Consider the following 12,248-nt stretch of genomic DNA (forward strand, 5'->3'; position numbering starts at 1 on the left):
GAGAGCGATACATATTATTTGAAAATTACATAAAAAGTAAGTATTATAAATTACAATAATTAACAACTTAAAATAGCTATAAAAAAATCTATTATATATTTTAAAAAAATATTATAAATTATAATAATTAAAATAAATTTAAAAAGAAATATTTGTTGGGCCCGGGCCTTGCCCGAGCTATTAATAACTACTGGTCCCTCTCTTATAAATAAGAGAATATAACCATAAAGCTTATTCTTTCCTTTGTTCTTATTCCCTTTTCCAGTTTTTCATATTTAAATAAACTCATCATAAACCCTAAATGCACTTTCAATCTTTGTGGAAAAGCAATCCAACAATCTGATTTTCCTCGTTTCAGGTTGTTTCATTGGGTCTTTCATTACAAGACCAATGTTAATGTTATGATTTAACCTGATTTTCTTAATGTGTTTCCCCCTTCTTTCGTAAATATGTTGGAATTCTTCGTGCTGAAAATTGACATCTTGTAATGCCTCCGCTTAATTTCCTTGTTCATTGCATTTAACGCTCAACTTTCTCAGGACAAAAACAATTTATATGGTCACATATTTCTATAGTACGGTGATGATGGAAGCTAATGCTGTTTGTCTTAGTCTAGTCTGCCTGCTGCATTTTGCTATTTCCATTATTCTTTTTTAATCCATTCCAACTTGAATCAGGTGATTTCTGCGCCGTATAGGTGTACATTTGGTAGTGATAGGGAGGAGGGGTGCTGCAAGGCCCTTGTAGGAACTGATCACTAACAATGCGGAACAATTTGGCAAATTTCATAGATGGTGATTGGGGTTCATCAGAAATGTTTCCCATCGATCCTCTCATGCCTTATGGTATTGGAGCTAATTTTATCTCCCATATTTCATTGATTGTTGATAGTTCTAGAAATTTATATGTGCCTGGCAGTCAAGCACTTCAAGAAGCTTTTAAGTACTTTTCAAAATATGCTGGCGCATTACTAGTCTGGTTCGCCAGTGGATCAAATTCTAGAGTAAATAACCAAATATCAAGAGGTTCAAGAAACACCACGTCTAGAATGTCTATACAATCAAAACAAACAGCTTCAAGTAGTCATAATTTCATGCAACTCTTCTGGCAATCAAGATGCAAAGGGAAAATTACCATTCCTGCGATATTTAGTAAGATTTCAAAGTTTACCATGAATCAAATGTACAAAGAAGCAAAACATCTTCAATCAATTCCCGTGCTCTCACTAGCTGCTGCTTTAGTACCTCCATTTGACAATTTGTAAGCTTTTCTTCTCAATAGATATCATGGTGACTCTTTTTACTTGGATTTCTCATGAGATGGCTTTATTAACTGCCATATACATTACCTTCACAGAAAGAGAAAGAAAATGAATCCCATTTATGTTTTGACTACTATTTTTGCGCTGAAGTTCTTATAATTTCTTTTGGTCAAATGAATGATAATCAGCTCTGGTGATGCTCTATCTGTTCAACTGGATAGCAGCGCTATGGAATCACAGAGTGGTGAGTATCAACGGCCCTGTGAGGTTGAACACCGGGCGTGTGATAATTCGTTTTTCCAGAATTTAAATTGGTCTAGACATGCAGTTGAGCCCAGAACGGGTATTGAGTTTCCCACTATCTTGGACAACCTAATAACCGGGGAGCGAAATTCCAGTTTCACATCAGAGGTAAACATGTCAAACATGACTATTGGTATTCAATTGATAATTGAAATGTATATTCTTGTGATACTCAATTCAGTTCTTAGATTTAGCTTTTCATACTTTACTCGGGTCCTATCTTTCTATTATTTTGTTTCTTCAGCAGGAAACCAGGAACTGCACCACTTTGACCATAACTCCTCTATATTGCAATCCCAGCTTAAATGGACTGTCCAATTAGACTGTTTGGTTTCTGACTTGCTATTTGGTTCAGTTAATTGAGTGGTGTGGTTCCTTAAACGCATTAATTAATGTCCAAATTGATGATACTGAAGTCTAGTTTGCTACCAAGCTGAAAAAGATATGCTCATTCTGTTATGACAATTTGGTTTTAGGCATCAGTCTTCTAGAAAATTAAGTAAGAGAAGACATAGAAATGAGTAGACACCCTGAGAAGAAGAGAAAAGGGCAATCCATTTTAACTTTGTAATGTGGTAACATATCCAACCAGACATTAGTGAATGTAACAGTGGAAAACATTAAGATAATCAATTCCATGGTTTCAAACATAACAACAACAACAACATACCCAGTATATTCCCACCAAGTGGGGTCTGGGGAGGGTAAGTGTACGCAGTCCATACCACTACCTCAACGTGAGATAAAGAGGTTGTTTCCGATAGACCCCCGGCTCAAAATAAAGCAATCTAAGATAAGATAAGGAATAGTAATAAATCAGGAAGATATACTAGAAATTAACATACTCAATAATACCCAAAGCAGGATACTTCAAGTATACACCAAAACATATAACATCTTAACTCAGACTAACTTTCTACTCTAATTCGCCTCCTCCACAACTTCTTATTCAGGGTCATGTCCTCGGCAAGCTAAAGCTACTCCATGTCATGTCTAATCACTTCCCTCCAATATTTCATCGGTCTACCTCTACCTCGTTTGAAACCATCCCTAGCCAACCTCTCACACCTCCGCACTGGGCATCCATGCTCCTCCGCATTACATGACTGAACCATCTCAACCTTGCTTCCCTCATCTTGGCTTCCACCGAAGCGACTCCCACCTTATCTCGAATAACCTCATTTCTAATCCTATCTTTTCTAGTACACCCACACATCCACCGAAGCATTCTCATCTCCGCCATCTTCATCTTCTGAATGTGGGTCTTCTTAACAGGCCTACACTCTGCCCCATACAACAAAATCGGCCAACCTACCACTCTGTAGAACTTGCCTTTTAAGTTTGGGAGGTACCTTTTTGTCACACAAGATACCGGAGGCGAGCCTCCATTTCATCCACCCTACCCCGATCCGATGAGTGACATCATCGTCAATCTCTCCATTCTCTCGAATCATCAACCCCAGATACTTGAAACTATCTCTCTTACTGATAGAATGAGTGTCAAGCTTAACAACCACATCGGACTCAAGAGACGCCTCGCTGAACTTACACTCCAAATACTCCATCTTGGACCTACTCAATCTAAACCCTCTAGACTCGATGGTTTTCCTCCAAACCTCCAACTTAGCATTAACTCCACTTCGAGTCTCATCAATCAGGACTACATCATCAGCAAAAAGCAAACAATAAGGCACCTCATCCTGAATGTGCCGCATCAAAACTTCCATCACCAAGGCAAAAAAAAAGGGACTAAGCATTGATCCTTGATGTAACCCATTAAGACAGGAAAGTGCTCCAAGTCCCCTCCCCCGTCCGAAACCGAGTCTTGGCTCCGTCATACATATCTTTAATCGCCTTAACATAAACTACAGGTACACCTCTAGCCTCCAAACACCTCCAAAGAACCTCCTTGGGAACTCTATCATAGGCCTTCTCTAAGTCGATAAAACACCATGTGCGTATCTTTCTTCCTTTCCCTATGCTGCTCCACCAGTCGCCTGACGAGATGGATGGCTTCTGTAGTCGAACGCCCTGCCATAAATCCAAATTGGAATGCTCCAGATCCCCCAACCAAATCATCCAAGTAGATGAATGCCTCCAAGCTTCAGGCATCCTCGCCGTCTTGAAAATTATGTTAAACAACCGAGTCAACCATTCTATACCTACCCCTCCTGTGCACTTCCAAAAATCCACCGAAAAAGAAAAAAAGTTAAGAAAAGGGAAAGAAAATATGTTTTTGCCTATCAACCAGAGTGCAACATTATTTGGGTCTCCATACCGAGGAGCCGCCTCCAACTTTTCTCTTATGTACTAATGTTCATATTACTCGTCTCAAACTCGAATAAAGGAGGACATTGGTAGGTTTACGACCAACATAAAATTAGTTAATTAATGATGAATTGTCATGATAAAGAAAACATTGGACCGTGCTTGCCTCGGCACTCTTTGTCAAAGTAGAGCGAAATAGATTTTGAGGAAGGGAAAAGGACATGGGGTGGCCATTTTAAAAAAAATGGCCACAATTTGAAAAGGTGGACAACTGTAGCCAGTCGACTATTTTTAATTCCCCTTTTTAGCCATTTGGCCCAATTGGGAACATGCAGTCTCTATACTCAATTGATACGCTTTTATACCATATTGATACACTTTTATACTACATTGATACACTTTTTTTTTTTTTTAAAAAGAAAATTTATGCAAGCACATGCAGTCCCTATACCCAATTGATACTCTTTTATACTATATTGATACACTTTTAACGCTCTCTCTCCTCCACTAAAGTTAACGTTCACCTAACGGTAGTCTTCTTTGATCGAGTAACCGGCGCCGGCAAAGGTAAGTTACCCTCTTTGCCTTCCTCCCTCGAGCTCTCTCTCTCCCTCTCTCTCACCACAGCTCTTCCGAGCTACCCCTCTCTCCCCCCCCTTTGCTTTTTAGTGGCGGATATCACCGGCGGGACTAGGATCGGCTCCGACGATGGTCACCAAAACACAGATCCGATAAAGCACAGTAGACGGCCTAGCGACGACAACATTCCGGCGACAACTTTTAGGCAACGCTATTTTCACCAACCAACTCCGACAACAAAATTGACGGTACCATAAGCACGCAGAATTACCCCGGTGACATCTAAACTTTGATATTTAGATATTTGCACTAGTTAATATTTAGATATTTGCACTACTCGGATTCGGCGAACTGGTTCGATGGACGTCGGTGGTGAAGGCGGTGGAGCCAGAAAATCCAGGTGGGGGTCTCTACCGGATATTGCAACTACTGTCCAGATTTGAGCCGGCGACTTTCCGGCAAAGTGATTCCGGCGACCTAATTTGCTGGGTTCCAGCACAACAAGCAAGAGCAAATTACATGATATACGTATTTCGGTGATTTCTAACCCTTAAACTTTATTTTATCACGCGATTTTTTGATATTTTCGTTGCCTGTAATTTGCGTGGGATTTCCTATCTGTTATTTGGATTTCTTGTAGTTCTTAAAATTTGGATTTAGTGTGTGCTTTGAGGGTGTCTTTATTGTGTTGCTGTTTTTGAACCTTTTATGTTGCTTCATATTATTTATCGTAGTATCTCCTGTATCTTGACTTGCGTGTCTGCTGTAGTATATTCGTGACTTACACCGCTCCTTATTATTTGTTTGGCTGTCCTTGGTGCCAGGCCATTAAGTGTGCTCTATTTTTCTTACTGTTAGTTTTGTCCTTACCTTGGTTTTGTTTTTTCTACCTATTTGAGTTTAGTTTTGTTTCTTGATTATTTCTTCTAATTTGTGTGAGCCTTGTATTTCCTATTGCTGCTTTGTTACTACCATTATTTATATTTTCTTATATTTTCTTGTAGTAGTAGCTGTGGGCGTTGATGGTTGGATAGGGTCATGTCCGAGGGGGTTGGGGCAGGGGGCTGTTGTGGGGGCGGGGGAAGATGAAAGGGCGGGGGTGGGAGGGAGGCCAAGGTTTGGCCTCAGGGGCGGTGGAGGAAGACGTGTTGATAGAGTTGGTAGGCTGAGGGTTGGGTCTTGGAATATAGGGATTCTTCCGGGTAAGTCCAGAGAGCTTGTGAAGATTCTTAGAAAGAGGAGGATTAATATTGCGTGTGTTCAAGAGACCAAGTGGGTAGGTTCTAAGGCTAAGGATGTGGATGGTTACAAGCTTTGGTACTCTGGGAGCGAGAGCCGTAGGAATGGAGTTGGCATCTTAGTAGATGAAGAGTTTAGAGGTCAGGTAGTAGAGGTAAAGAGGATCAGCGATAGGTTGATGACTATAAGTTGGTCATTGGGGGGTTTACCTTGAACGTGTGTAGTGCTTATGCGCCGCAAGTGGGCTTGGATGGGAAGGAGAAGATGCGGTTTTAGGAGGCTTTGGATGAGGTGCTGAGAGGCGTGCCTAGCTCGGAGAAGATTGTTGTAGCAGGAGATTTCAATGGGTACATCGGGGCGTTACCGGGAGGCTTTGGTGATGTGCATGGTGGTTTTGGTTTTGGGGAAAGAAATGAAGAGGGGGCTACTCTATTAGATTTTGCGAGGTCCTTTGGGCTGGTGGTGGTGAACTCGGCTTCCCGAAGGAGGACGATCACCTGATCACCTTCCGAAGCGCGATAGCCAAGACCCAGATTGACTTTTTGTTGCTTAGGAAAGGGGATAAGGTGTTGTGTAAGGGCTGTAAGGTCATCCCGAGTGAGAATCTTTCGACCTAGCATAGGCTCTTGGTTATGGATTTGGGTATAAAGAAGGATAGGAAGAGAAGGGATGAGGAGTGTAGACCTAGAATTAAGTGGGGCGGCTTGACGCCAGTGAATGCGTGGGAGATAGGGGAGAAGTTGGCGGGAATGGGGGTGTGAGAGTGTAGGGGGACGTGGGTAGTATGTGGGATAGGGTGGCTAGGTGCATCTGGGAGAATCCTAGTAAGGTGTTGGGTGTTTCTAGGGGCTGGGCGGGCATCATCGGGGGGATTGGTGGTGGAATGAAGAGGTTAAGAAGAAAGTGGAGACCAAGAAAGGGGCGTATGCTAAGTTGGTTGAGAGTAAGGACGAAGAAGAGAAGCGGGTAAACAGGAACGAGTACAAGTTAGCTAGGAAGGAGGCTAAGTTAGCAGTTACAGTGGCTAAGACGGCAGCATTTGATAGCTTGTATGCAAGGTTACAGGAGAAAGGAGGGGAAAAAGTTGTTTAGACTCGCTAAGGCTAGGGAGAGGAAAGGTCGTGATCTCGATCAGTTGAAGTGCATTAAGGGGGAGGACGGTACAGTGTTGGTGGAGCACGGCCACATTAAGAATAGATGGCAGTCGTATTTTCACAGGCTCTTGAATGACGAAGGGGATAGAGCTATTGGGTTAGGGGAGCTGGAGCACTCAGAGGAGTGTTGGGATTTTAGTTATTGTAGACGTTTCAAGGTAGAGGAGGTTAGAGAGGCTGTTCGCAGGATGCGAAGGGGTAGGGCGACGGGGCCTGATGAGATACCTGTGGATTTTTGGAACGATGCTGGTTTAAGGTGGTTGACTGGATTATTTAACGGAATTTTCAAGATGGCGAAAATGCCCGAGGTTTGGAGGTGGAGTACTATGATCCCTCTTTATAAGAACAAGGGTGACATTCAGAGTTGCAATAACTATAGGGGTATTAAGTTATTGAGTCACTCTATGAAGATTTGGGAGAGAGTGGTCGAGGTGAGGCTGAGACGGATAGTGTATATTTTGAAGAACCAATTTGGATTTATGCCTGGCCGCTCGACGATGGAGGCAATTCACCTGGTACGGAGGCTGGTGGAACAGTATAGGAAAAGGAAGAAGGACCTGCACATGTTGTTTATCGACTTGGAGAAGGCATACGACAAAGTCCCCAGGGAGGTGCTTTGGAGATGCTTGGAGGTGAGTGGAGTCCCGGTGGCATATATCAGAGCAATTAAGGACATGTATGATGAAGCTAAAACTCAGGTGAGGACGGCGGGAGGAGACTCAGAGCATTTCACTGTCTTGACAGGATTGCATCAGGGATCTACTCTTAGTCCCTTTTTGTTTGCTTTGGTGATGGATGTGTTGACGTGGCGTATTCAAGGAGAGGTGCTTTGGTGTATGCTTTTTGTAGATGATGTAGTTTTGATTGATGAGACGTGGGGGGTGTGAATGATAAATTAGAGGTGTGGAGACAAACTCTTGAGTTTAAAGGGTTCAGGTTGAGTAGGAGCAAGACAAAGTATTTGGAATGCAAGTTTAATAATGTGAGGCTGGAGAATGAGGTGGTAGTGAAGTTGGAATCACAGGTGGTATGTAAAAGGGATAGTTTCAAGTATCTCGGGTCCGTGATTCAGGGTAACGGTGAGATTGACGAGGATGTCTCGCACCGTATTGGGGCGGGATGGATGAAGTGGAAGCTCGCTTCGGGGGTGTTGTGTGATAAGAAGGTGCCGCCCAAGCTTAAAGGCAAATTCTACAGGGTGGCAGTCTGTCCGGCGATGTTGTATGGAGCGGAGTGTTGGCTAGTTAAGAACTCCCACATTCAAAAAATGAACGTGGTGGAAATGCGGATGTTGCGTTGGATGTGTGGGCTGACTAGGGGGGATAGAGTTCGGAATGAGACTATCAGGGAGAAGGTTGGGGTGACTCCAGTGGAGAATAAGATGCGGGAAGTCCGATTGAGATGGTTCAGACACGTGATGAGGAGGGGCATGGATGCTCGGTTCGTAGGTGTGAGAGGCTAGCTTTGGATGGTTTTAGACTGGGTAGGGGTAGGCCGAAGATGTACTGGGGAGAGGTGATTAGGCGGGACATGGAGCAGTTACAGCTCACATGACCCTAGATAGGAAGATCTGGAAGACGCGAATTAGGGCAGGAGGCTAGGGTTAGTTTGGGTCGCTAGTGTAGGGAATTACTTGGTAGGGGTATTATTCTTGTTATGATACCTTGTTTTATGCTTTATTACGAATCTGTTTACTTTTCTCTGGTTAAAATTACTTGTGAGTGTCGTATTTATGTATGCCATCTTGTTCCATGCTTTACTATGAATTTGTTTAGTATTTCGTGTCTCGAGCCGGGGGTCTATCGGAAACAACCTTTCTACTTCTTTAGAGGTAGAGGTATGGACTGCGTACATCTTACCCTCCCCAGACCTCACTATGTGGGAATACACTGGGTTTGTTGTTGTTGTTTTATTACAAGAGAGAAGGGGTATATATGCATGCATATTCAGTGTCCATATACCCAATTGATACTCTTTTATACTAGATTGATACACTTTTATACCACATCGATACAGTATATATACCACATAAATACACCTTTTACAGAGGAAATCTGTGTAAGCATATACAGTAGAAATCTGAATGCTTAAGCCCTCGCCTAAACTTTTGTGTTTTAAGGTTCATCAAGGTCCATTACACACAGAACCAAAAAAAAACCCGTCATTTTTAGTATTGAAAACCTTAGGGAGAAGAAGATCAAAGCAGCTCTCTTGAATCCCCACACGCCAATTCCTCTTATTTTCTTCTTCTTCTATTACTTCCCTTTCTTCTCAATCTTCTAATAGTTCCATTTCCAATTATAACTTCTCTATTTTTCATTCTTTGTACAATTCATCCAATACTATAAATAAACTGTTGTTCTCTTCAATTTTCAATGCAAGTGCGAAAAACCCATCAGGGTCTTTATGGGGTTTTCGTTTTTCAGCTCGGAAGCTGTTATTGAGCCCACCACTAGTGACTTACTGTTGAGGGAATTATTGCTAAAAATTGGAATATAGTTGATGACACCGAGAAGGTTTGAGGGAGGTTTAGAAGCTCAGCCGAGTACATGGGAGTATATGGGCAGTATCATCCGAATGAAAATGGTTATGACGGTGGCTATTTACTGGGTATTTAATTGTGGGTGCTTTTTTTGTGGTATTATTTTAATTTTAGGTGCTATTTTTGTCCTTTTCCCTTTAAGGATTCATATGCTGATCCAAACTAGTTTGGGATTGCATGTAGTTGTTGGGGTAACGGATAGAGTATAAACATTAATGAGATACATATGCATATATCATATGAGTAAGAGAGGGAGAGAGATCATTGATGTTGGTAGCATATAGGTGATTCAAGAGAGGAGAGTGAATATAGCTAGGAGTTCAGTAGGAAACCAAAAGGAACGAAAAAGAAGCCTCGTAAATTCTAAAATCTTATCGGAGAAAGAAGAAAAAGAAATACTGATTATACATGTGGATTTTGAAGGGGAGCCTCGGACTAACGGGAAAAGTTGTTGTCATGTGACCAGGAGGTCATGGGTTCAAGCCTTAGAAACAACCTTTGGCAGAAATGCAAGTGTAAGGTTTGTGGTCGGGCCTTTTTCCGGACCCTACGCATAGCGGGAGCTTTAGTGCATCGAGTTGCTCTTTATTTACATGGATCCCTGCTATAATATGGGAGAAACTTGGAAACAACCTCTACACCTCCTCGAGGTAGTGGTAACTGGTAATAATGCACCCCAAGGGTCCCCAAGGCATTTCACAAGGACTCAAGCCCATGAACTTCAACATTAACAAGGGTTATTCATGAGAAGGATGCACTTGAGTGCATTATGGAGTCCTTCCGAGAATTCCATGTGTTCGTGGTAACATTTGATGGGGCATACGTTGAGAAGAAGGAGGATTAGGCTTTTGATGAATTCAACATCCAAACAAGGCCTTTACTTCCATTAAGGGTAGAAATGTAATAACATAGGTTCTTCTTTATTTGCTTAGTATAAGTAGCTTCTTTTATGTTGGAAAGACTTAGAATTTTCATGAACTAAAAACTCCATTGTTATTGGGAGATTATGAGAGCTTGTTAAGCTTTTAGTTGTTTCTTGTTTGGAAAGGAAAGTTGCTTGGGATGCCAATTCCGTTGAGGTTCTTCTTAAAGTTAGGTGCTTTTTTGGGATATTTGAAGGTCACTTTAATTTATTAAAGTTGGTTGTCTTTGATTCTCAATTCTTGTCTATCTATTTATTTTCTCTTGTTTCTTAGTTAATCCTCTTATTATTAGTCTTAATCGTGCTTTATTTTCTTTATCAATCTTAGCTTCCGCATTAGGGTTTGTATCAGGTAAGGTCTGCGTACACTCTATCCTCCCAGACACCACTTGTGGGATTTCACTGGGTATGTTGTTGTTGTTATTGTTATAATATGGGAGAAACTACTATACCTAGGCGAGAAGATTGCCTGTAACCTTAGAAAAGCTAAATTGGTCATTATACCCATTATTAATTCTTTAATAATTTGTATCAGTTAGTGGTAGTCGGCTTGATAGAAATATATTAGAAAGAGCCACCACTATCCCAAAATATAAACTTGGAAAAGAAGAATAGAAACACCCTGTAAGAAAAAATGACCAAAGCAATTAAGCGAAAATGGTACTTTTGGCTTTTGGGTGTTTTCTGCCTGGGATGTGAAAAGTTGCTTTCTTTCCATCCAACGTTTGGTAATATAAACTATGTCCTCATATTTTATATCCGCTGCCTTGTTTCGTTTCTGGCCGATCAATGTCCTTTTGCTGGATGCACTATTTGCATATATAAATATTAGTGAAATGTTAATCCGGTAAAAGTAGAAGTGTCTAACTGATACCTTTCTCGTAAAAAAGAAAGAAAAAAATAAACATTGACTAGTATCTATCATGACATTTCCAATATTCAATGCTATGATATTATTTGATTTGTAAGATCCTGTTAGTGGTCTGAGAAAATTTAATCTTGAATTCTCTCACCAGATTTCCATTTTCCATACGATCCGACTGAAATCTTAATCGAAGCTTAATTTTTTCAGTCGTTGTTATGCTGCAGTTAATGAGTTTAGCCCTAATATCCCTGATATTTGCAAGTATCCTGTAGCCAATAAAAGTTTAAAATGATTTTTTTTAATTGTTCCTAAAAGTTTAAAGGGACTTCTGCTTGAATTTCAGGTCCTTGTTGGGACTGGATCCAGAATAATGAAAATTATCAGAATTAAATCCCTGAAGGTTTATGCATTTGGCTTCTGTAAGTTCCAGCTCTTCTAGATTTCCTTGATATCTGTCTCAAGTTCAAAAGTTCCGTTTTCAGAGCTTAACTATTTTTGTATGTGTAGATGTGCATCCTTTTGATGTTTGCCGGAAGTTGGGTTGGAAATATGCCTCAGTTCCTTTTTGTGAACTCAACAAACGACAAGATTTTTATCAGGATCTTCTGAGGTATGCATTTATTGTAAGCATCCCAATGTCTCTGGAGTTAAATACTTGCTCTTGTGCACATCTTTTCCTTTTGCCATGATCTTGACATTGTCATTCTAGAATCTGACACAACATTCATGAGGTGTTATTTTGCCTCTGAAGTAAATTTTAACATTTTATAGTGCTGAAGTTTTCACTTTCTTAGTGATAACTTACTTTTGAATCTACATTGCCTGTGTTGATGTTTGCAATCTGACACAAACATCCATGAAGTGTTATTTGCCTCTGAAGTAAATTTTAAAATTGTTTAGTGCTGAAGTTTTCACTTTCTTTCTGATAACTTACCTTTGAATCTACATTGCCTGTTTTGATGTTTTTTTTCTATTCTAGCTATAGTAATTGATTTCCAAATTTCCATGTGATAGCACCTAAGGGTGTGGCCTAGTGGTCAATGATGTGGCCCATCTATCCTAGCCTTTGGTGGACATAGTTACCTGGTGGGAGGTGGCAGGTATCTCGTGGATTT

At 40.9% G+C, this 12,248-nt stretch overlaps 1 protein-coding gene across 4 annotated transcripts in view; it reads left to right on the forward strand.

The window, feature by feature from the left end:
• The first annotated feature begins 210 nt into the window (after window positions 1-210).
• The window catches only part of LOC107838987 (fatty-acid-binding protein 2), a 59,701-nt gene continuing 47,663 nt past the window's right edge, over window positions 211-12,248 (forward strand). For 2 of the 4 annotated variants that reach the window (XR_007043905.1, XM_016682304.2), the window contains exons 1-5: window positions 228-358; window positions 678-1,260; window positions 1,450-1,672; window positions 11,477-11,552; window positions 11,641-11,743. Coding sequence is in view for 3 of the 4 variants with exons in the window: in XM_016682304.2 (XP_016537790.1) it covers window positions 764-1,260; window positions 1,450-1,672; window positions 11,477-11,552; window positions 11,641-11,743 (899 nt within the window). In the remaining variant the exon portion in view is untranslated. Of the gene's footprint in view, window positions 359-677; window positions 1,261-1,449; window positions 1,673-11,476; window positions 11,553-11,640; window positions 11,744-12,248 lie in introns of all 4 variants that reach the window. The other 2 variants (XM_016682305.2, XM_016682303.2) reach the window with 2 other exon arrangements.

Source organism: Capsicum annuum, chromosome 8 (genome assembly GCF_002878395.1).
Source record: "Capsicum annuum cultivar UCD-10X-F1 chromosome 8, UCD10Xv1.1, whole genome shotgun sequence".
NCBI classification, from domain to species: Eukaryota; Viridiplantae; Streptophyta; class Magnoliopsida; order Solanales; family Solanaceae; genus Capsicum; species Capsicum annuum.